This window comes from Pleurodeles waltl, chromosome 5, assembly GCF_031143425.1.
Source record: "Pleurodeles waltl isolate 20211129_DDA chromosome 5, aPleWal1.hap1.20221129, whole genome shotgun sequence".
Classification (NCBI taxonomy): Eukaryota; Metazoa; Chordata; class Amphibia; order Caudata; family Salamandridae; genus Pleurodeles; species Pleurodeles waltl.
Window position 1 is genome coordinate 773,534,412 of NC_090444.1, and position 21,871 is coordinate 773,556,282.

At 48.0% G+C, this 21,871-nt stretch overlaps 1 protein-coding gene across 3 annotated transcripts in view; it reads left to right on the plus strand.

Annotated features, from left to right (window-relative positions):
- DZANK1 (double zinc ribbon and ankyrin repeat domains 1) overlaps positions 1-21,871 on the plus strand; it is a 741,684-nt gene that overhangs the window by 131,174 nt on the left and 588,639 nt on the right. For all 3 annotated transcript variants that reach the window (XM_069234738.1, XM_069234737.1, XM_069234736.1), the window contains one exon: positions 17,323-17,476. In XM_069234738.1, the coding sequence (XP_069090839.1) occupies positions 17,323-17,476 (154 nt within the window). The remainder of the gene's footprint in view (positions 1-17,322; positions 17,477-21,871) is intronic.

Here is a 21,871-nt window from a genome sequence, read left to right on the forward strand (position 1 = left end):
CTATATAGCCTGCAGGATGGTGGCTAGGTCCATTGCGTAGGTGGCAGCAGGACCTGTTAAAGGAAGATCTGTCCAGTGCCTGGCACCTTGGGAGGGGGGGGGCTTTGTCTCAAACCTGTCCATTTACATCTGGGTGTGGGCCCCAGGCCCCTTGTCTTTGCCCATAGTGCAGAGAGTCTCAAGGGTTATCTCCGACTGGGGGGCAGAAGTCTGCCAGTAGAGGACCCCTCTAGGCAGGCAGATCATAGCAGGGCTCTGTGGGTAGGGAGGTGGGAGAAAGGGGTGGTCTCCAGTGTTGCTCAGACTGTGGTCACTCTTCCACTGGGGTTGGGTCCCCCCCTGAAGTTGCCACTGGGACTGTCAGTAGATCCCCAATGTCCCCCCAGCACCACCAGTAAGATCACAGGGCCAATTCTTGGGGGGGGGTCCCCAACTGCAACATAACCCCCCACTCCAAGGTTAGTCTGCTGTAATAGTGATTCCTGGTCCTCACCAAACCATGGACTTCATAGGCCTAGAAGAGCAGGTGTCACCTAGAAATCAAGTCTGGCCAGGGACCCTTCGTCCCATGGCATCCCTGCTCCTGCAGAACCCAGACTGCGCTCCACCCTGTCAAAACGCGTCCTCTTCCAGCCCGCTTGCCGCCTCCCACTAAGTCGGGACAGGGGCAGCACAAGCAATCAGGCCTTTAGGGATGCCAAATGTAGCGCAGGCTGCCTCCATCCTTCCGCAAACTGCACTCTCTCTCTTCTCTCGCACCCTGCGGCCCCTGCCGCTGTCACAGCTCTGAGAAAGTCAGACAGGGAGATGCAGACGGTGGGGTGAAGTTTTTGCCGGGACTCACAGTCCCGATCTCACTTCACCAGTGCCAACGGGGCCACCAGATTGGAGATTGGGCCGTAGCAGTCAGATAGTTCATGGTGCCACCATCTCTACTCCTCCACTGTGGCCCACGGCAAATAAGAGCCCCCTTTCCTGGCAGTCGGCCAGCACTCCAGAGCATTAGGAAGGGCAGCACCGGGTGTAGGATCCTGGAGGAAGTCCAAGAGTGCATCAAGGATGCAACCGCCATCTTGGCCTGCTTGGCCATGCCCCCGAGGAGCCAGCACATTTTTAAGGTGCAAGTATAGCTGACCCATCATTTACTAATAGGCTATGTACTTTAAAATTGTTAGTAGCCTAGGGCCGTAAACCAGTGTTGATACAACTTTAAGGGTAAAAGTTTTTACTTCTCATGTGTTAGCATATTTTAGCTTGCAAGCTTGCACAACACTCTTAGTATGTAAAGTTGTGAAACTTATTAGTGCCCCATGTAGTGAATGCATTACTTGCGTCTGCATAGTTAATACTTAATATGTTTACAAACTGTCTCTGTAGCACCTGCTGTTAGTTCCGGAGTCACCAGCTAATAGACTTTGCAGTTTCCTTTAATACCCAGTTTCGAAAATTCTCAAGTCAGCACACTTTGCCGTCCTCATATTTAAGTTCCTTAATGTGGGACCACACCCATGCTATTATGGGACCACACCCATGCTAAGTGGAGAACTGTTCTTGTGATGGAGTCTTATTCACTTCTGATGGTTTGTCATATCCATCTCCATCCTTTGCTCATAATGATGGTTTCTATGCTCCTTTGCTTGCATCTGGTGCGTTTCCTGGTTGGACATGGTTCACGGCGAGCAAACGCACAACATTCTGCTCAAGTTACTGGTGGGGAAGGCTGACAGTTTGTTGATGTCACTTTTTGTCATCGGCCAGCATTCTGATTCATACAAAAGTATGGACAGAATGCAACTCTGGTAGAGTCTCTGTTCTGTGGTAGTGCTGTACTGAGATGCCCTCCACACATTGTTCAGCATCCTGAGGGCAATAGTGGCCTTCTTTAGTCTGCTCTTGATGTCCCTGCCTGCCCCTCCATCATGCTGATAGTTCTGCCTAGGTAGATGAACTAATCAGTCATGGCTCAGAGCTGATTTTGTGGCATGATCCTGATGGCATTCCACTGTCATTTTATAAAGTGTTCCAAACTCACCTGTCCAAGCCGCAGGCTAGGCTGTTTAATTACTGTGTGGAAATCCAATGATTCCGAGATACTATGTTTAATGGCACACTCTCTGTTTTCTTTGAACCAGGCAAAGACTCGCTTAGATGCAGATTCTATCATCCCATTGCCCTCCCTAATAATGATGTAAACTTCTTTACAAAGGTTCTTGTCTGCAGATTGAACATGATATGGTCTGTCATAATTTTCCCTTTTCAGTTTGAAATTATTCAGGGTAGACATGCCCACAACAACACACGACTCACTTTATCACTAATTGGTATAACTTTAAAACAAATAACCACAATGGTCCTTTTCTCGCTAGATGCGGTGAAGGCCTTGATAAAGTGGAGTGGGGCTATATATGTAAGGTTCTCACTGGGACTTCGATGGCCCCTGTTATGACCTTGTTGATCGTAGCCAACTATGCGAATCCAAAAGCCGATTTCAATATAAAAAGGGTACAATCGCATCAAATTTACCTGACGAGCGGTACACAATAGTGTTGCCCCTTGTCCCTCTTAATATTTGCTCCAGCTATGGAGTCCCTGATCCAAAAAATCATGGAGAACCCACTCATCCAGGGGATTTGCATGAAGGATAACAGCTATAAAGTCATGCTCTTCTTTTTAAAAAAAATATATATATTTATACATTTTGTCATTAAATCCAAACAGACATTATAGTACAATTTATTGATGCCGCATGTAGTCATAATACAGTTGATACTGATCTCCCCTTTGTTAAGGATCATCCATTCACAACTCCTATCGGGAAGATAAGTAAAGCTATTTATAAGTGCAAGCATCACACTGAGCATGAGTGGCCTGTGTGTCGTTAAGTGAATGTTGTGTCTGCCCGGAGTTAATGATAAGGAGAGCATCTACTATCGGGACGTATTCGGCATCAATGCAATCTGGCAGGCATATAGTAGATTTGGTGCACAAATGTAAAATGTATATTCCTTAATCTACTGCTTGAAGTTATGCTCTCAGTCTCGTGGCAGCAATAAGACCATTGTGCACCTGTCGGGGTTAAGCCAAGCTCTAAACCTCAACGAGCCCTCGCGCTCCCCCACAGTTCAAAGATTGAGATTGTGCAGAGAGATAGAGAGCCAGCACTAAATGTCGAGGACCCACGGCAGTGAGGAGCACATGGAGCGTTGGGAGGGCGAGTCTTCCTTGGAAAGTCAGGAGTAATAGTACTGATATTATGTCGTATTCTCTTATATATGAAAATATCTAGCAGGGTTGGCGTGGTCTTAGCGGAAAAAGTTTGTCTGTATACAAATTGCCCCCCAGTATAAAGCTCCCCCCAGGTATGTATGTCCGCTTTCCGGAGAGTGGCTCTGCACGTCGCTTCATGGGAGACTGGTATTGCTGGGTGATAAGGTAGTGGGATCAACGAGGAGTAGAGCAGTGGCCGTCCCAGCTTCTTAGCCAGTGTCTCCCATGCAGTTGTCGTACATGTGACCGTCGAACCTCGGCCGCCAGTCCTGTCTATATGTGTCCCCAAATAAGCGGCACTCGGAAGGGGGGCCTTGTATCCTTGATCGATAGCCAGATGCGGCATATATGGTGGGGGTTTAGACCAACAAATGGCATAGTGCGCCTGGGCGCACAGGTAATAGAGCTCTAGGGCCTCAGAGCCGCCGGCCGTAAAGGGCTGCATGAATACCTCCCGTTGAAGGTGCGGTTGCTTACCAGCCCATGTAAGTCTAATCAGTTGTGTTTTTAGAAGCCCAAAGAAGTGGCTCCCCGGGATGTAAGGTATGTTGAGAAATTAGTACAGAAATTTGGGAGGAATTACCATTTTCATAAGGCAATACGGCCAGCAAGTGAGAAGCAGCGTAATCCAATGCGTTATTTTATCCGTTAGTTCATCTAAGGTGTCCCCATAGTTGGCACAGATTAATTCGTTACAATCTTGCGTTATGACTATACTGAGATATTTGAGGCCGGAATCGCACCACTGAAGGGGGAATCTAGTTGGAAGCGTGTCGTAACAGGTGTGAGTGGAAACAGGGAAGATTTCGGCCAGTTAATATTGATACCGGATATTCCACCAAATCGTACAAATTAATGTAATATCTCATTTAGGCTGATCTGTGGATCTTCTAGGTGTAGGGTAATGTCGTTAGCATAAAGCTATATTAGTATGTGCTTGCTAAGATATCGGATAGAGTAGTCGATGGTGTTGGTGCAGTTTAGCTGCCTGGTTTTCGACCGCTAATGCAAACAGCAGCGGCGATAGGGGACACCTCTGTACCGTGCTGCTGTGTTATGGCCTCCCTTATTTTGTCTCCTTTGATGTCGGCAGATAAGAGCTCTTGCCGGGCATCACTAAGCCATCCCAGCGCGACATCCCCAAGTTAGTATCAGTTGGGCTTGTGGGAGGCCTCTGTGAGGAGCAGAGCTATCGAAAGTGCTTAGACAACGTATCTAATATATCTGATGTGGTATGTTGTGCATCTCCTTCCTCATCAACCACTTCTAGTATAACATTAGATCCCTGGGGGTCTGTATAGTTGAAGCCATCGTACACCCTGGCCTTTCTCAATCATCACGCCCTGGCAGTGTTATGCTTCTCACGGAACAAGCATTCTCTTTCGGCAGTGGCTTGATATTCTGTGACTGTCTCATGAATCTTGCCCGCTACATTAGGATCTGGGCGGTCCCCAGATCTCCTTCCAGTCTTTTAAGTTTGGTTTCAAGCTTGCCTAAGTATCCTCTAATGGACTGCAACACACCTTTGCTCTTAGCCATGCATAGCCCGCACAAGGTGACATTATAGGCCTCCAAGATCACGCCCGTCTGGGGCACAGAACCCTTATTGCGCTGGAAGAAGTCTACCAGCTCCCCTCTAAGCTCGTCACAAAATGCTGTATCTAAAAGAGAGGCGGACAAAAGTCTTCAGAATCCATAAGAGGGGGCCACCCAGGAGGCACCAATATCATCAGCACCGGCGAGTGGTCTGAGAAGGTTCGGGCGAGATGTGTCACTCCCGTCCCCCAGGGGCCCATATTTCTGATAATTGGCCAGTAGTCTATTCTAGACCAGCTGTTGTGTGCACCCGAGTAGCATGTGGCCTCTCCCCTGCAGGTTAGTAAATCTCCTCACATCTAGAAGCCTGTTTTCTTCCATTATCGTCCGTATCTGTGTGCCAGCTTTTGCTTGATACAGTTGGGTACCACGCAATCTGTCCATATCTGCTTTAGGTGCAACTTTGTAGTCCCATCCCCAGATAATGTAGGTGGAGCCTATGTTTGAAATCGAGTCCCATAGTGCATCGAAAAAAACGGGGTCATCTGTATTAGGGCCATAGCAATTTGCAATTGTGACAGATATTGAGTTCAATCTACCCCATACTAATGTATAGCGCCCTTGCAGGTCGTTAAGGGATCCTTGTGGGACAAAGGGCATACCTTTGCAGATGAGTCATTGTGTCACTGGCATACGTAGAGGTAGGCCGCAGAAAATCGATGAGAAGCCCACCTGTGGCAAACATATTATGAGCTCTATTCCCCATGTGGTCTCCTGGAGTAAGGCAATAGTGACATTAGGTTAATCAAGATATGCTAGTATGTGATTGTGTTTGCGCGGGTCCCTCAACCATCTCACATTCCAAGTCAGACAGTTATAGCAAATGCGTTGTTCAGATGGTGCGCTACGGTCAGAACCAGCCATGCCTGTTAATGTGTTGATGCGTCATTTAGGTCAGATGTCCCCATCTCATGAATGTATGATTGTAATGAAAGTGTGACATCAAGTATACGTATGCATGCATATAGTGACAGTTCAATGTATTAACATTCCCTGTCCAGCGCCCCTCCACCCACACTGGTGGCCCAATCCCAACAGGACACTTAAATCCCTCCCTTAGTGCCTCAGTTGCCAAAGAAAGCACTGTAGTAGGCCAATGTAACCATTCAATAAACAAGAAACAAGTTGCTTTCAGCATAGCTCAGCCAATTATCAAATGTGTGAAGTAGTTAGCTATAAGCAAGAAATACGCTGGAGCCAGTAAGAAGAGTAGAAAGATCAGAGGAAAGAAGAAGGTAAGAAGGATACAAGTCATCAATCACCTACTGGCTGAAAACCAGCATAGTTGGTGGATAAGTCGTGAAAGAAGTTAGGAGTGTAAATAGAGGTCAGCTATGAGGAGTAAGTTAGAAAAAAGCCAGCATGGTTGGGGATAGCCCTCTGGAAGCTCAGCTATTAAGCCAGGGAGGTCCTCCTCAAATGAATGAGGGTATCCAGGGTGTCATTAGTTTGAGATCCAAATGCAAGTAATAACATCATCAGTCAACGTACATAGGATTATGACATTTGTGGTGTCAAGTGCCACCAGCCTCAGCAGGTACGTATCAATGCGTGAAGTTAACCGTGCCAGGGATCCGCAGAATTCCACAAGTTAGTGAGCTTTATCTCCATTTCCCATTGTCTCCTGCAGAAATGATTCATTCTGATTGATACACCTACCTGTGGATTCCTCACCTAAAGAATTTTCCCCCACGGGCCAGCTTCAACGGAAATTTTTCTTCTAGCTCTGCACGTCGACGATGACGTCACAATTGCCCGCCTCCACGCGACGCCGTATGACGTCATCTAGGCAATAAGAAGCCCTCGTCGACGTGCAGACGTCAGTTCCCTTTTTTCCGTGCCTTCAAGTAACGGTTTTTCTTCGAGGCTAACAGGGAGCTACAGTTTCACTTCGATGTTACTATGCCTCAGCCGAGAAAATCTGGTTTTAAACCTTGTAACCAGTGTGGGGGTCGGATGTCGGTCACGGACCCCCATGAAAATTGTTTATGGTGCCTTAGTTCCGACCATGAGGTCGAGTCATGCGGCTCATGCCAACGCATGAATCCTAAGGCCCTTAAAGAACGAGAGGCAAAATTATTTCTAGCCCGTTCAAAGAAGAGGAAGGAGAGGCGTAATTGCAGAGAGTCTTTTTTGCGATCTTCAAAGACTCATCGACGTCATGGGGACTCTCAGCGTCGTCACGAATCACGGCGTCGATCGAGCAGGGACCGATCCCGATCCAGGTCTCCGTCAGCTCGGCGCCGGCCGACGTGGGCGATTAGCCCGACTGTCACGCCTCCGACGACTTCGGCTTCTCCGACGTCTCCTCTGTCGGTGTTTGAAGTCGAGCCTCATCAGGAGCCGACGGCTTCTACGGAGCAGGAGATGCCTGGTCCCTCATCGGCTTCTCCTCCGGCGCCGGTTCCTCAGACTTATCCGGCTTTCCCGGCGCCGGGTACGGATCCCGCAGCATTTTTAAATGCAATGTTTAACATCTTTGCCACCATTGCGCCTGGTGGAGGGCATGCGGGTCCGTCAGTTCCTTTGGCCTTTAGTTTGGGTGCTCCGGCTCCTTACAAGCCGACACCCTTTATGCCCTTTCTTCCTTCTGGAGCCGCTTCGGCGCCGATGCCCTTGGAGTCGCCCAGAAGGCCTGTGACGCCGACGACGTCAGCTGTCCCGGCGCCGATGGATTCACCACGGATCCAGTCTACTTTGAAGTTGCCTGTGGCGCCGGAGGGTCCGCGTCGGAAGCATCCGAGGAGCAGCGCCGACGAAGATCTTCGGCGTCAGCCGACGAAAATCTTCGGGGTCGGCCGACGCCTTATCGACGCCAGGGCTCGAATCCAGACTCCGATCCAGGAGATTGGCTTTATGGCTCCTGGAGGAAGAGGAGTATAGAAGACAGCATTTGGAGGAAGGTGAGATCATGGAGCCTTCGGGAGACCTACAAGGCGTGGACACAGCAAGTGGCCTGGACACTTCCCCTGAATGGGTTCTGGCTTCCTCAGGGGAGTATACGGAGGAGGCTGCTTCATTTCATGCTGTAGTGAGGAAAGCTGCAGACTTTTTAGACCTTCCTCTTCCTGTTGCAGAGGTGAAAACAAACCTTCTGACCGAAGTGCTGCATCCAGCGTCGGCGGTGGCGGAGCCTCTATTGCCTTTCAATGAGGCTCTTTTGGACCCCATTAAAGATATCTTAAAGAAGCCAGTGACTTCGGCAGTGGTCAACAGGGCGGTAGCGAGACGCTATCGTGTGGGTCCAGGTGATCCAGACTTTCTCACCAAGCATCCAACTCCGGAGAGTTTGGTTGTTCAGGTGTCGTGCTCCTCCCGTTCAGCTCCTGGTTCGTTCCCCGGGGCCCCTTCGGACAGGGAGTCTAAGAAAATGGACCAGGCAGCAAAAAAGGCCTTTTCTTCTTGCAGCATGGCCTTAAAGTCTACCAATGCGACTTGCATTTTGGGGTGTTATATTCATGCCCTTATGGAGGAGGCTGAGGGTCACCCTGGTTTGCCACAGGAGGTATTGCACCTATTGTCGGACGCTCAGGCGGCGGCGACCCAGGTGATTCAATCTCGGCTGGACACCTCGGATTCAGTGGCAAGAGCTATGGGCACATCCATAGCGACGAGGCGACAGGATTGGCTGCGTTCATTAGGTTTCTCACCGGATGTACAGACTACTCTCCTGGACCTGCCATTTGACGGAGATAAACTCTTTGGAGCAAAAGCCGATTCTGCTTTTGAACACTTTAAAGAGAGGAGAGTCACAGCAAGGTCGTAGAGACTTCAGCAGCCACTTCCTCACCTTTTAGATCTTTTAGAAAATTTAGAGGTTTTGGTCGTGGCACCTCCTTTCGTGGCAGGCTCCATGCGGCAGGGCAGCAACCTGCAGGACCCCTACCTTACAGATCCTTACAGGGCCACCCAGCAGCACTCTGCCTCTTCCTCTTCCGCAGGAGGGGTCCAGCAGGGAAAGCAGCCTTAGTCCTCCACCACTCCCTGCTCACATGTCTCCGGTAGGGGGGAGACTTGCCTGCTTTTTTCCCATGTGGGAGTCCATAACATCAGACTCCTGGGTCATCGACATCGTGAAGAAGGGGTATGCTCTTCCCTTTCGGGAATTCCCTCCTTCCTTCCCTCCCCGTCCTTCCTTCTGTTCGGACGACCATCTTCTCTTATTGCAACAGGAGGTAATGTCCCTTTTGTCGAAAGGCGCAGTGGAGTTGGTTCCAGAGCAGGAAAGGGGTCAGGGCTGCTATTCAAGGTACTTCCTGATCCCCAAAAAGGATGGTCGGTTACGTCCAATCTTGGACCTGAGGATTTTGAATTGGTTCCTCAAGCAGGAAAAGTTCAAGATGCTGACCCTGTCACAGGTTCTTTTGGCGTTGAACAAAGGAGATTGGATGGTGTCTGTAGATTTGCAGGATGCGTGCTTATATAATCCGATCCTCAAGCCGCACAGGAAGTATCTCCGTTTCGTGGTGGGGTAGCAGCACTATCAGTTTGCGGTCCTTCCGTTTGGTCTTACTTCAGCACCTTGAGTTTTCACAAAGGTGATGGCGGTGGTTGCAGCAGAGCTCAGAAGAAGGGGGATAGCGGTATTTCCTTATCTGGACGATTGGTTGATCAAAGCCAAGTCTCCGGAGCTCTTGCGGCGTCACCTGCAGTCGACAACTCAGTTGTTTTTCGCCCTGGGATTCTCAGTCAATGTGCCCAAATCTCACCTGGAGCCCTCTCAACGCCTCCTGTTCATAGGGGCAGTACTGGACACAACATTGAATCAGGCCTTTCCTCCGCCCCAGCGGGTTCAGGACATTCAGACGTTGATTCCAATGTTTCGAAATGGAGCGGTAGTTCCAGTCCTCAAGGTTCTTCGTCTGCTCGGTCTGTTCGCTTCTTGCATTCTGCTGGTCACTCATGCACGCTGGCACATGAGGGCTATTCAGTGGTGCGTCCACAGGCAGCGGTTTCAACACAAAGGAGAACCCGAGGATTCGATCAGGATCTCCAGAGACACTGCAGCGGATGTTCAATGGTGGGCTGCGGATGGCAACCTGTTGCAAGGAAGGCCGTTCTTGATGCCTTCGCCAGTGGCCACAGTTGTGAAGGATGCTTCCACTCTAGGGTGGGGAGCTCATGTGGGGGATCTAGAGATCAAAGGCCTTTGGTCTCCAGTGGAAAAGAGGTTTCACATCAATCTGTTGGAATTGCGGGCGATACGTCTGGCTCTCAAGGCCTTCCTCCCTTCCCTTCGCGGTCAGTCAGTTCAGGTCCTGACGGACAACACTACTGCGATGTGGTATATAAACAAGCAGGGAGGAGTGGGGTCGTATCTTCTCTGCAGAGAAGCTCTTCGACTCTGGTCCTGGCTTCAGGACCACGAGATTTGCTTGGTAGCAAATCATTTGGCCAGAGTTCTGAACGTACGTGCGGACGTTCTCAGTCGGCGCATCTCGATCGATCACAAGTGGCGTCTTCATCCGGATCTGGTTCTTTACATCTTCCAGATGTGGGGATACCCGCAGATGGATCTGATTGCCACTCAGGAAAACACGCACTGCCCGTCGTTTTGCAGCCTCCAGTATCCGGTGCAAGGAGCTTTGGGGGACACGTTTCAGATGCCCTGGAAGGGTCAGTTGCTTTATCCGTTTCCCCCCATACCCTTGATTCCTCGAGTTCTGAGGAAGATCCATCAAGACCGGGCCCAAGTCATCTTAATAGCCCCGGATTGGCCAAGAAGGGTGTGTTATTCAGACCTTCTCCAACTCTCTCTGTGCCCTCCTCTCCGTCTCCCTTACAGGGCAGACCTCCTCTCGCAGTTGCAGGGGCAGATTCTACACCCCCACCTCCAGAGCCTGCACCTTCATGCCTGGAGATTGAACGGAGCAATCTGAGTACCTTTTCTCTCCCGCCGGAAGTGGTGGATGTTAGTTTATCGGCCAGGCGACACTCCACCAAATCGATCTATGTAAATAGGTGAGCCAGATTTGACGGTTGGTGTGGAGGGAACCAAATTAATCCCTTGAAGGCTCACTTGTCTAACATATTGTTATTTGCTCTTTCCTTGGCACAGAAGGGTTGTGCAGTTGCCACAGGTAAGGGCTATTTATCAGCGCTGTCAGCTTTTCTGTGCCTCCCAGATCAGCCCTCTCTGTTTAAGTCACCTTTGGTATTGAGGTTCATTAAGGGTCTCACTAATAAGTTTCCGCCCACTCCATTTGTTATGCCATAGTGGGATCTTAATTTAGTATTGACCTTTCTAATGGGATCGCCATTTGAGCCGATGCACTCTTGTTCCTTACGTTTAGTAGTTTTAAAGACTGTGTTTCTAGTGGCCATAACATCGGCAAGAAGAGTGAGTGAGCTCCAGGCTCTTAGTGTAGAGTCTCCATACCTTTCCTTTTTTAGAGACAAAGTGGTGTTAAGGACCAAGGCGGCTTTCCTCCCGAAGGTTGTTACACCCTTTCACTTGGGGCAGTCTATTACTCTCTCTTTGTTTTACCCTCCGCCTCATCCATCCAAAGAGGAAGAGAGGCTTCACCGGTTGGATCCACGAAGAGCATTGAGCTTCTTTGTCGACAGGACGAGGGAGTTCAGACAAGACGATCAGCTCTTCGTTGGATACGTGGGGAAGAGGAGAGGCAGAGCAGTCCACAAGAGAACGCTGTCCAGGTGGGTCATTCTCTGTATCAAACTTTGTTATTCCTTAGCAAAGAAAGAACCACCTGTGGGGCTTCGAGCTCATTCCACCAGGGCTAAGGCTGCTTCATCGGCCTTGGCAAGGGGTGTTCCTGTGGTTGACAAATGCAAGGCGGCAACTTAGGCATCCCTCCATACTTTTGTCAAACATTATTGTTTGGACTCTGAGGTCTGGAGGGATGGCCATTTTGCACGCTCAGTGCTGCAGGATTTCTTGGTTTGACCATTCAGGCGCCCGCCTCCGGAGGTGATACTGCTTTGGGACTCTATTCTTTAGGTGAGGAATCCACAGGTAGGTGTATCCATCAGAAGAACAAGGTACTTACCTTCGGTAACGCCTTTTCTGGTGGATACATTAACTACCTTTGGATTCCTCACGGTCCCACCCGCCTCCCCGTTGCCTGGTTGGCCTTACCATGAAATCCTTGGGTGAGCACTGTTTTCTTTTATATTTGTATATAATGATGGCATGTATATAATAATGGCATGTATATATGCATTTCTTTCTCTATATGGTATATTTCAAAGGAAACATGTTTGAACTTGGCTATGTGTATATGTTTCCATATGAGGGTGTTGTTACTATTAGTTCCATTTTATTTTATTGTAATAAATGTTGCGGTTTAACTTTACTTGATGTGGTTATATTTCTCTTCAAGGTCAATGTTCACCTGTTCGCCTCAAAGGCATGTAAAAAATGGTGATAACTGATGTCTGCACGTCGACGAGGGCTTCTTATTGCCTAGATGACGTCCTACGGCATCGCGTGGAGTCGGGCAATTGTGACGTCATCGTTGACGTGCAGAGCTAGAAGAAAAATTTCCGTTGAAGCTGGCGCGTGAGGGGAAAACTCTTTAGGTGAGGAATCCACAGGTAGTTAATGTATCCACCAGAAAAGGCATTACCGAAGGTAAGTAACTTGTTCGTTCTGGACACCCCAGCCCGACACTGTAGATTTCCACCAGGGCGTAGGCTGTGGGGAAATCCACCCATCACTCGACATCCGACAGGGGCAAAGGTGCCCTGCCCCCTCCAACAGCACCAGCTTTGTCAATGTTGCATTTTAAGAATTCCCCAGTCTGTTGAGGACTCTGAAAGATGTGCATCTTGCCTTTGTGGGTGATAAGGAGCCGAGCAGGGTAGAGAATAGCATACTGTATATTAGCATTTTGAAGGTTTTGTTTAATGGGCCCAAGTTTTCTCCTAGCCTCCTGCACGGACATGGTGATGTCCACAAAGATGTATATGGGACTGCCCTCGTATTGGAGTGTATGTTTGTCCTTGGCCTTTCGTAGGGTTGCATCTATGTCCCGGTAGTTCAACAAATGTGCTATTATGGGCCTTGTAGGGGCCCCGTGTGGTGGCCTCGTCATCAGTGCTCGGTGCACGCTTGACCACCAGGAGCCTGGAGAAAGCCTCAGTCCCGAAGAGTGTTGTCAGGAGATGCTCCACGAAGGTCTCCAGCTTTCCTGTATTTGTACACTCTGGAAGTCTCAAAATGTGCAGGTTATTCCGTCTAGAGTGGGCTTCCAAGTCTTCATTTTTAGCCAAGATGACCCTGAGGACCTTTTCCATGTTTAACAGTTTTCCACTTTTGTTGCTATCTGCATCTTCCAGTGCTAATACTCGCTGTTCTTCCTCTTTAAGCTGGGAGTCATGTCAGTCAAGTTTGTTTGTTATGTTGTCAATTCGGGATGGCATATTGTCCATTTTTGTTTCAATTGAGGTCAAGCTTTGTTGCATGTAAAGCAGAAGCACTTTTATATCGCCCTAGCCCGCCATTTCATCCATCCGTAGGGATTCGGCTCCACTCTGGTCTTCATTGTCTGCAGGGGCCCTAGCTGTCTTCTGGGTGTCAAAGTGCATTTTGGCCTGTTTTGGGTCTGTCCTGCCCATGATAACCACACACAGGGTTCCAGATGGTCCTGCAGCCGGCAGACAGGTGTGATGGGCGCAGCCCCAAGAGTTCCCAAGTTGTTCAGCTTCGTCGAACCCACCCCAGGGCAGCGGCCTGCGCCACAGGTCCTCAGAACAATTGGCGCACTCCAGACAGGAGCTGGGGACTAACCAACACCCAAAAAATGCAGCCACTGCTGCGCAGGGGGCCCGCAAATTCATCGTCCTGTGTGACATGCAGCACTCAGGTGCAGATGCCCGCTCCTCCCTTCAGTGTATGAAGAGCTCGATCACTTCAGCTCCCAGCAGTCGGCCAACAAGGATCTGCAGGTGGGGTTTACACCGCCTGGGCCTTCTCGATGATCTCCTTTCTACAATCTTCACTCGGGGGCAAACCACTGTGTCATCCATTACAGACTTCAGCTGCCCCAAGCCATGCATCTCTGTCGCCCCTGCCTCGGATAGCCAGAGAGATCAGCCCCAGGGGAGCACAGCATCCACCAAACTCCCAGCCGGCGCCAAATCAGGTGTCAGGGCAGCACTATGTTGTCTAGTCGCTGGTTATGGCAGCTCTCTATTCCATGTCAGGGCACTCTGGGCCATGGTCCCGCACAGGTGGGCCCTACAGTTCTTCAGGGCCCAGAGCCCGCATCAAACGCCCCAATAAAAATGTGATACAGTGGGTAAGTAGGGCAATACTCCTCTCCAGTCCAGCCCACAGAGTCCAGGAAATCAGCGCTCTTCACCTCCGGTCTCACAGCGGACCCCTGCCTGCAGCCAGGCCGATCCTTTAGTTGTTCAGCCAGATCGGGCTGCAGGAGTCATTTGCCCCCTGAAGTGCCTGTGATCGGCTACGCCCAAAGGGGAGGGTTGGGGGTGCACCTCAGCAGCAATTGGTGGGCCCAACTCTCCACCAGCTGCAACTTCTTCTCCGAGCCCACACAGCCCTCCACCGGCAGCGTGGGCAGCTCACAACCCACTGCAGGGCGTACTCTGTTCCTCGCTGTCTCCCCTTCAGTGGTATCGGGTAGGTCTCCACGCACCGCCCGGCCAGGATGCAGCGGAGGGGCCAGAGCACAGGATCCGGCGGCCCCTGAGGTTTTTCTGCCGGTCCGGTGGCACCACTAGCTGCAAGTGTTAAGTGCTGCTTGGTTTTAGATAGAAATTCATCTCTTGAAGGGGTGATGCTGTTGGATATTTGCCCCAGATGGCAGGAGCCTCACTCAAGTGCGGCCATCTTGCTTGCCGGCTCGCCAGCACCCCAAGTCCTGCTTTTCACCAATGATATTTTATATTTTCTCACTAAGCTGGCCAAATCCATTGACACACTTAAAAAAAAAAATACAAGGCGTTTTCAAACATTTTGAGATTTTCAATACACTACAGTAAATCAGCAGGAATGGGGGAGCTTATCTAACGCTGGGGCAAGGCGTATCCTCCAAGCCACGGGTGTTACACACACAACAGGCCCTTTGTGCTTTCTTAGGAAATGGCTACCATCTCAATGCACATCCCTTCTGAAGTGCAACTTTACCCATATTAGGCATTCTTTACAAAGACATATACAAATGGGGGAAGCTGAATCTGTCCTTGATGGCCACGATTAACAGCATTAAAATGCTCTTTCTTTTTCATTGCCTTCTTTATGTTGCTCAAACACTCCCACTTAATATCCCTAAACAGGCCATTAAAGATCTGCAAACTAGGTTTCATAATTTCTTATGATACACTAATTCTCCAGCGTGGCTAGAGCTACCCTTTTCAAGACCCAAAGGGAAGGGGGCTGATATAACCTGATATACTTCGATACATCGGGATGGCACAGATCAGCCTAGACATTGAATGGATGAAACTACGGAAACAGACCCCGTGGTTGCAACTACAGTAAACAATATCACTTGCTCCATTGTAGAACTTACTCTGGCTTCACTCTGGTCACAGACCACCTAATAACATACTGTCTTCCTCTATGCTGACACTCTTGATCCACTGGAAATGTTTATCTCATTCATAGAACATTATCATCTATCCCTCCTCCCTGACCTTGCTGTTACAAAACCCTGATTTCCCTCCTGGACAGAAAGAGGTTTTTTTTTATTTATTTATTTATTTTTTACCTCCGAAGGGATCAAGACCACGTAGACTAAGCAAAGATTTCGGCAATGGCTAGCCATTAACACTGGAAGAGTGGGAATGCTTCCACTCGCTTCTGAAAAAAAGATACATTTTAATTTGATACAAGCACAAGGAGACGACGGTCTGAGAGTGGTAGAGAGCTCTCATCGCTCGAGACACTACTCTAATTGGACGGCTATTACGCATCTCTAATAAATTCTAAATCCAAACATGGGGCCCGTCCTCCATGCCGATATGAACAAATGGGAGGAAGAAATAACAACAGACATGGATGAACAGACATGAAAGGCAATATGGTCTAGAACGGCAATATGGTCTAGAACAGCCACGATTTCCATTTGAACCAAATACACAGAAAATGCATTTAAAATCTTCCCTAGATGGGATTTCACTCCTCATATTTGTGGTCAAGGATTTACCAACAGAGGGGAATAATGTTACATGTCTGGTGGTCCAGCCCCCTCGCCCAGTCCTTATGGCCAGCTGTGATAAATTTTATAAAACAACTCACTGGAATTGTGCTCCCCAGATCCATCAACTGTTCTTTCTGCATTTGTCGCCCATATCAATTAGTCATAATTCTGGCTCATTCAGGAGAAGATCGAACCCACCCCGTATCCTCCACTATGAGTCACATACTTACACAGTTTTCATGAGTAATTAGGGTTACTGTCTCACACCTCTGGAAACAAACAACAGCCAACTATTTGAACTTTGGACACAATCTTGTCATATTTTCACTATGCAGAAATTAACAGCAGTACTTGCAAATAAGATACCCAGGTTTGAAAAAAGTCTGGAGTTCATTCAAGACTTAAATAAAATCAAGGGTGGAAGGCTGGAGAATGGCCCGCCTCATCCCAGCATGATGCAGCAGAGCCACTGCCACAGAATTTGAGTATCATCTGAACACAGTTACACGGAAACGGAAGCTCCTAGTGTAGCCTAGGTTTCTTCGTGGCTCTTCGTTAAAAGGATGCACTCCTGCCCTGATTCCAAAGGAGAGATTGAACTGCCTTCCCCCCCCATTGGAACCTGACTGATGAAGTAGTGAACTGACTCCTCCTTTAACTTTCTTTCAACCTCCCTAGCTCTCTCCCCTCTTTACTCTCCAGCGTTGCTTATGAATCATGCCACTAACACCCATATTGTGTGTCATGGAGCTATTGTTGTACTGTTATATTGTTAGAATAGAACCTGCTCTTATTATGTGACAAATTAACATCAGTAAATAAAGTTTTAGAAAAATAATGGTTTCATGGCACCTGGATTGAGGAGAGACAAGAGGAACAGGCATGCAGTGAATCTTCCCAATGGACCCACGAAATGTAGACATGGATGTTTTCCACCACAACACTACGTTCTAAGGGAGGACACAGTGAGGAAAATTGGCTCCAAAGGCAGCAAAACCTTGACACTGGTTGCTGAGACATGATCGCCCCATTAGAACACCCTTAATAAGAACATTCGATGCTTAGTAGGTGTGCTGATATCTGGGTAGGATTCCTCACTCCTACTCACATTGTCTGCAACATGTTAAAATGTTCAGCATAGTTACTTGTCCAAATATAACCATCTAACCAAAGCAACCTATTCAGTACTTTTTCACTTTTTGCCTGATGACATTTTCATATTACACTGTCAGGTTTGTTTCTCATCATAGTTAGTTCTTAAATAAACGTTGTATTTGTATCCTTTGTGCTTTATTTTCCCCGGGGTAATGATCATATCTCTGGCTTTTAGATACTCCGGATGTTACTTTGTACTACACCACAGATGGAAGCAAACCCGACCTGTTTAGAAAAGCTGGCTATGGGGAGAACAACACTTTAAAGTATAAAAAGCCTTTCACGTTGCCTGATGGCAAAGTCACAGTAAAAGCTGTGGCTGTCACAAGGTAAGTAGAAACATATTTGCATGAGATATTGCTGGTAAATAATGCAGTACGGCTACTTTCTAGCTGGCAACAGTGCCCTATTTGTCATCTTATTTTTAGTTCTCGCGTACAATCATCACACAAAATGCATGCATATGTGTGTATTTTTATATCTATATATATATATATATATATATATATATATATATATATATATATACACACACACATACACACATAAACAAAGATTACAGTGAAGTTATAGTTAGGTTGACGTTTTACCCATACAAAGCCACACTAATTCAATACTTATAGTTTCATAACTGCACAAGTTAGAATTTACACTGGGGGACGAGCTGAGCACCATGGTGAAGTGAAATGAAAAAAGATTTATAAGTGCATACACTTGCCCAAAGGTGTCAAGGCGCTGATAACACTTAGTCCTAAGGAGGTAAGAAAAAGGTAGTAAAGAAATTTGGGACCGTAAGCCTTGAGACTCCGTTAAAAAGTAAAAAGCCAGGTTGTTAAGGGTTTGGTGAATTGCATATGACCTTGAAAACAAGTGATGAAGCAAGGAAGAGAGTTCCATCTCTTGGATGGAACCGGTGGATCCGTGGTTCAGCCCAAAAACAAAATTGGATTTTTTTTTTTTTGCCCATGAGGGGTCCCTCAGGATACCTGTATTCCCACCCCTTATGTGTTTTCTCTCCCCAGGGCCAAGCGACAAACAAAATGGCAACCACAGCGTTCCTTTCAGGGTGCGGCCAGCCAGTCAGGGCCTTGCTTTTCCCTCAGATCTGCCCCGGGTGGATCTGTGAAGGATACACGTCCCTCGATATCTATATTTTTTACCTATAATAACTCTGAAACTACTGAACGTATTTACACCAAATTGCAAAACAGAATCTTTCTAGACCAAAGTTTATGTTTCTGCCGAATTTGGTGTAATTCTGTTCAGCGGATCGGACTGTAGCCGTGTCTAAAAATTGAAAAATCCCTATAGACATTGTATGGGGGAAGGTGTTTTGGGACCCCTACCCATTTTTCTTGGCCCCTGATTGACAAATCACCCCCAAAATGTTTTGCATAGCAGCTAAAGTAAGTGGCAAACTACTTTTGAAATGTCGTGAAGATTTGTCAAACGGCGTCAAAGTTATTAGCAAAACAAAAATCCTTCATCTGTGGGAAGAGTTGGTCCTAACTAACTAGTTCAATCCCATTCAGCCATCAGCACAGTGTTGAAACAGGCTAAACAATACTTGCCCGATGTACTCCTTCTAAAGGAAACCCACCAAGGGAGCACTAGATGCCCATTTCTTTCCGTTATGGGATACACCAGGTGTTTGAAGCAGGCTTTACCTCAGGGTCATGGGGTACAGTCATTCTGTCACATCGTCACTGTCCACTGGTAGTTGACAAGGTATGGAATGAAAAACTCAGCCACTACACTGTGATATCCGGTTTCCTCCATAGACACACGATTGTGTAGGCTAATGTCTATGTCCCTCTACCACTCACATACAAGTTTCTTTAGACACTGGGGGCCTTGGTGATACAATATCCAACGAGAAGCTGCGTTCTTAGGAGGGACTTCAACAGGGTTGCAGATTGGGGGATTGACTGGACCTCCAGGGCAGGGAGTGCTGGCCTGAGCCGTCCCCACTTGCATGAGTTATTGATGCAATGGACTTGGTGGACGTGTAGCCAGTATTGCAACCAGGGCTATACTTTTTATTCCAGGGCCCACAAAGTATTGTCCCAGCTCGATTACTTTCACTTACCTGCCTCAGAATCCCACAGGGTTCACATAGAAGCTTGTGGTCTCTCAGATTACTCTTCTCTCGAACCACTGATGTAACTCGGCCCAAGGCACCCAAGGTTGGCTGGCGTCTGAATGTGTTATGGCTTCAGGATGATGAGACTAGGACATTAACTCAGCCATAAAAGGGTACTTGGACACAAACAATGACACGTTGAGTTTCCAGAGACCATTAGAGAAGCATTTAAGGCCACCATCAGAGGGGGCATTATTAGCTATGTTTTGAGACTGACTTGGAAACTTGCATGCTAGAGTTGAAAGTAGCTTACCCTACATCTTGCTCCCCAACAATACTGAGAGACTCCCTACTTCAACAAGAGTACTCTGCCTGTTGCTTATGGATGAGGCTCAAACTGCTTGGATCGCCAAACAAAGTCACATCTATCAATGGGGCAACAAGACCAGTAAAACTCTACACTGGCTCTGTATTAACATGTCACATTGCACATGCATACATAACTGATGGGGGGGGTTTCAGGCATGTGGGGGACATAGTCTTTGCGCATGCTACATTCCCTATTACGCAGCATTGTACGCTTCATCACCTGAGGAGGACCCTGAGGCCTTCCAGGACTTTGTGAAGGATTTACCCACACCCCCACCCCTTCTGACAGACCTAGAATGGGACTCGTTTGTTAAAGACATTACTTGTGAAGAGCTGGGGGAGGCCTTGTCTCCGCTGCACTGGGGCAAAACTCTGGGTCCCAACGGCCTCCCAGTGGATTTGTTGACATTTTACAGAGGACTGCTTATAGACCCTCTCTGGAATATCTTCGAGTGGACCCAGGAGATGGGCACACTCTCCCCGATCTCCTACTGGCTGAAATAGTAGTCATACCAAAACAGGGACATCGCCCATGTGAATGCTCCTCATATCACCCCATAATACTCCTAAACACAGAGGTTAAGAAATGGGCTAATGCCCTGGCCAATAGAATGCAATCTGTGATTACACCCTGATCATTCTTGCTTCACGCCTTGGAGGGCTACATACAACAATATCCAATGTCTACATAAGGCACTGGCATTAGCAAACAGATTACCAGGAACTCACACACTCCTACTAGTGCACTTCCACAAGGAATTTAACTCTGTCTGATGGGACTATCTGTTTTGCTTCCTACGTAAACTCAACTTTGGACATAATTTTATTTCTTGGACACAAATATTATACACCAAACTCCAGGGAAAAGGAAGGGTGGGAAGTTCACTGTAGAGGGCTGAGACAGGGATGCTCCCTGTTGCCCTTACTGTTTGCGATTTTGATTGAATCCCTGGTGGGACGGCTGAGGATAGGTGCATTTGTTAGGAGTCTGGAGTGGGATCTCTAATAGGATTGCATTATACAGCGATGATGTCCTAATTTCCCTGGACAACTACCCCCTCATCCGTCCCCCGCACCCACTCCCCGACTCTGAGCTCGAGTACTCCAGATCATACAGGTTTATGTGGCTTTCTCAAGGCTTACCTTTTATAAATGCAAATCCTCAGTGTACCCCCTGGCATGCCGCTCATCGGTGCTTGATTGGGCTGCTGGTATACAGGTGAAGTAAAGGCTGTCATTACTTGGGAGTGTATGTAACCGACCATCCCACTCAGGCCTGGCAACACAACACTCATCATCATGTGGAACGGATGAGTTGTGTGATCTTGGTTTTTGGATGGCACCACTGCTGTCCATCTTAGGGTCTTTCTCCTGTTTACAAAATGGTTGTCCTGCCACATCTGTTATACTAGTTGCAGAACAACCCCTTCCCGCTTCCAACTTCGTTCTTCAAGAAATTTGACTCTTTGCTGTTGGACCTCTTGTGGTGACACTGCACCCCACGGATGGCCATATCCAAATGCTATAAATTCTATTATGATTAAGGTATTGCAACTCCTGATATACTCTCATATTACTGAGCATCTCATCCCATTGTCATAAATGAATGGTGGTTTAATAACACAGCCAACCCCACCTTCACCACTGAGCTCTGGGCAATGCAAGAGAACCCCACCTGCACCTGTTGTACGGGAACACCCCATGACAGCAGTGCTTAATTTGTAAATAAAAAGGTGCCGGTGCCCAAAGCCCTCCTCTTAAACAAGCGGCTGCTGCAATTAAGTGTGCGACCACGGAATACTGAGATAGCGAAAACCTGAAGCCATCTCGGGCCTCTTCAGTCCCTATAAAGCCACTCCCTGCCCCTTCATCTCACTCTTGCAGCTTTCTGCATTCTCCCTTAGTGACACTTTTTCGTTTTTCTCTTCCTCCGTCTTTCCCATATGTGTCTTTTAGTTGCAGCAAATGATTGAGGCCGAAGAATAAGCCCCGGCCCTGAAAAATAAGAGCCGGTGCTCAGCACCGGAAACAACATGCACAAATTAAGCACTGCATGACAGCCACCAACGTGGCTGTTCAGATTTGGAGGGAGACCCACAGAGCCCTTGGGTGGGCAGGACATCTGACAAATGAAATCCCACTATGGCTCAGACCCAGATGTTAAAGGTTATGGCCTTCAAGAGCTTCAAATCCTGGGATGGCATAGGCATCTCCAAGCTGGGAGATGTCCTGTCGACTCCACAATGAAATCCTTGCTAGAGCTGCAGGCGGA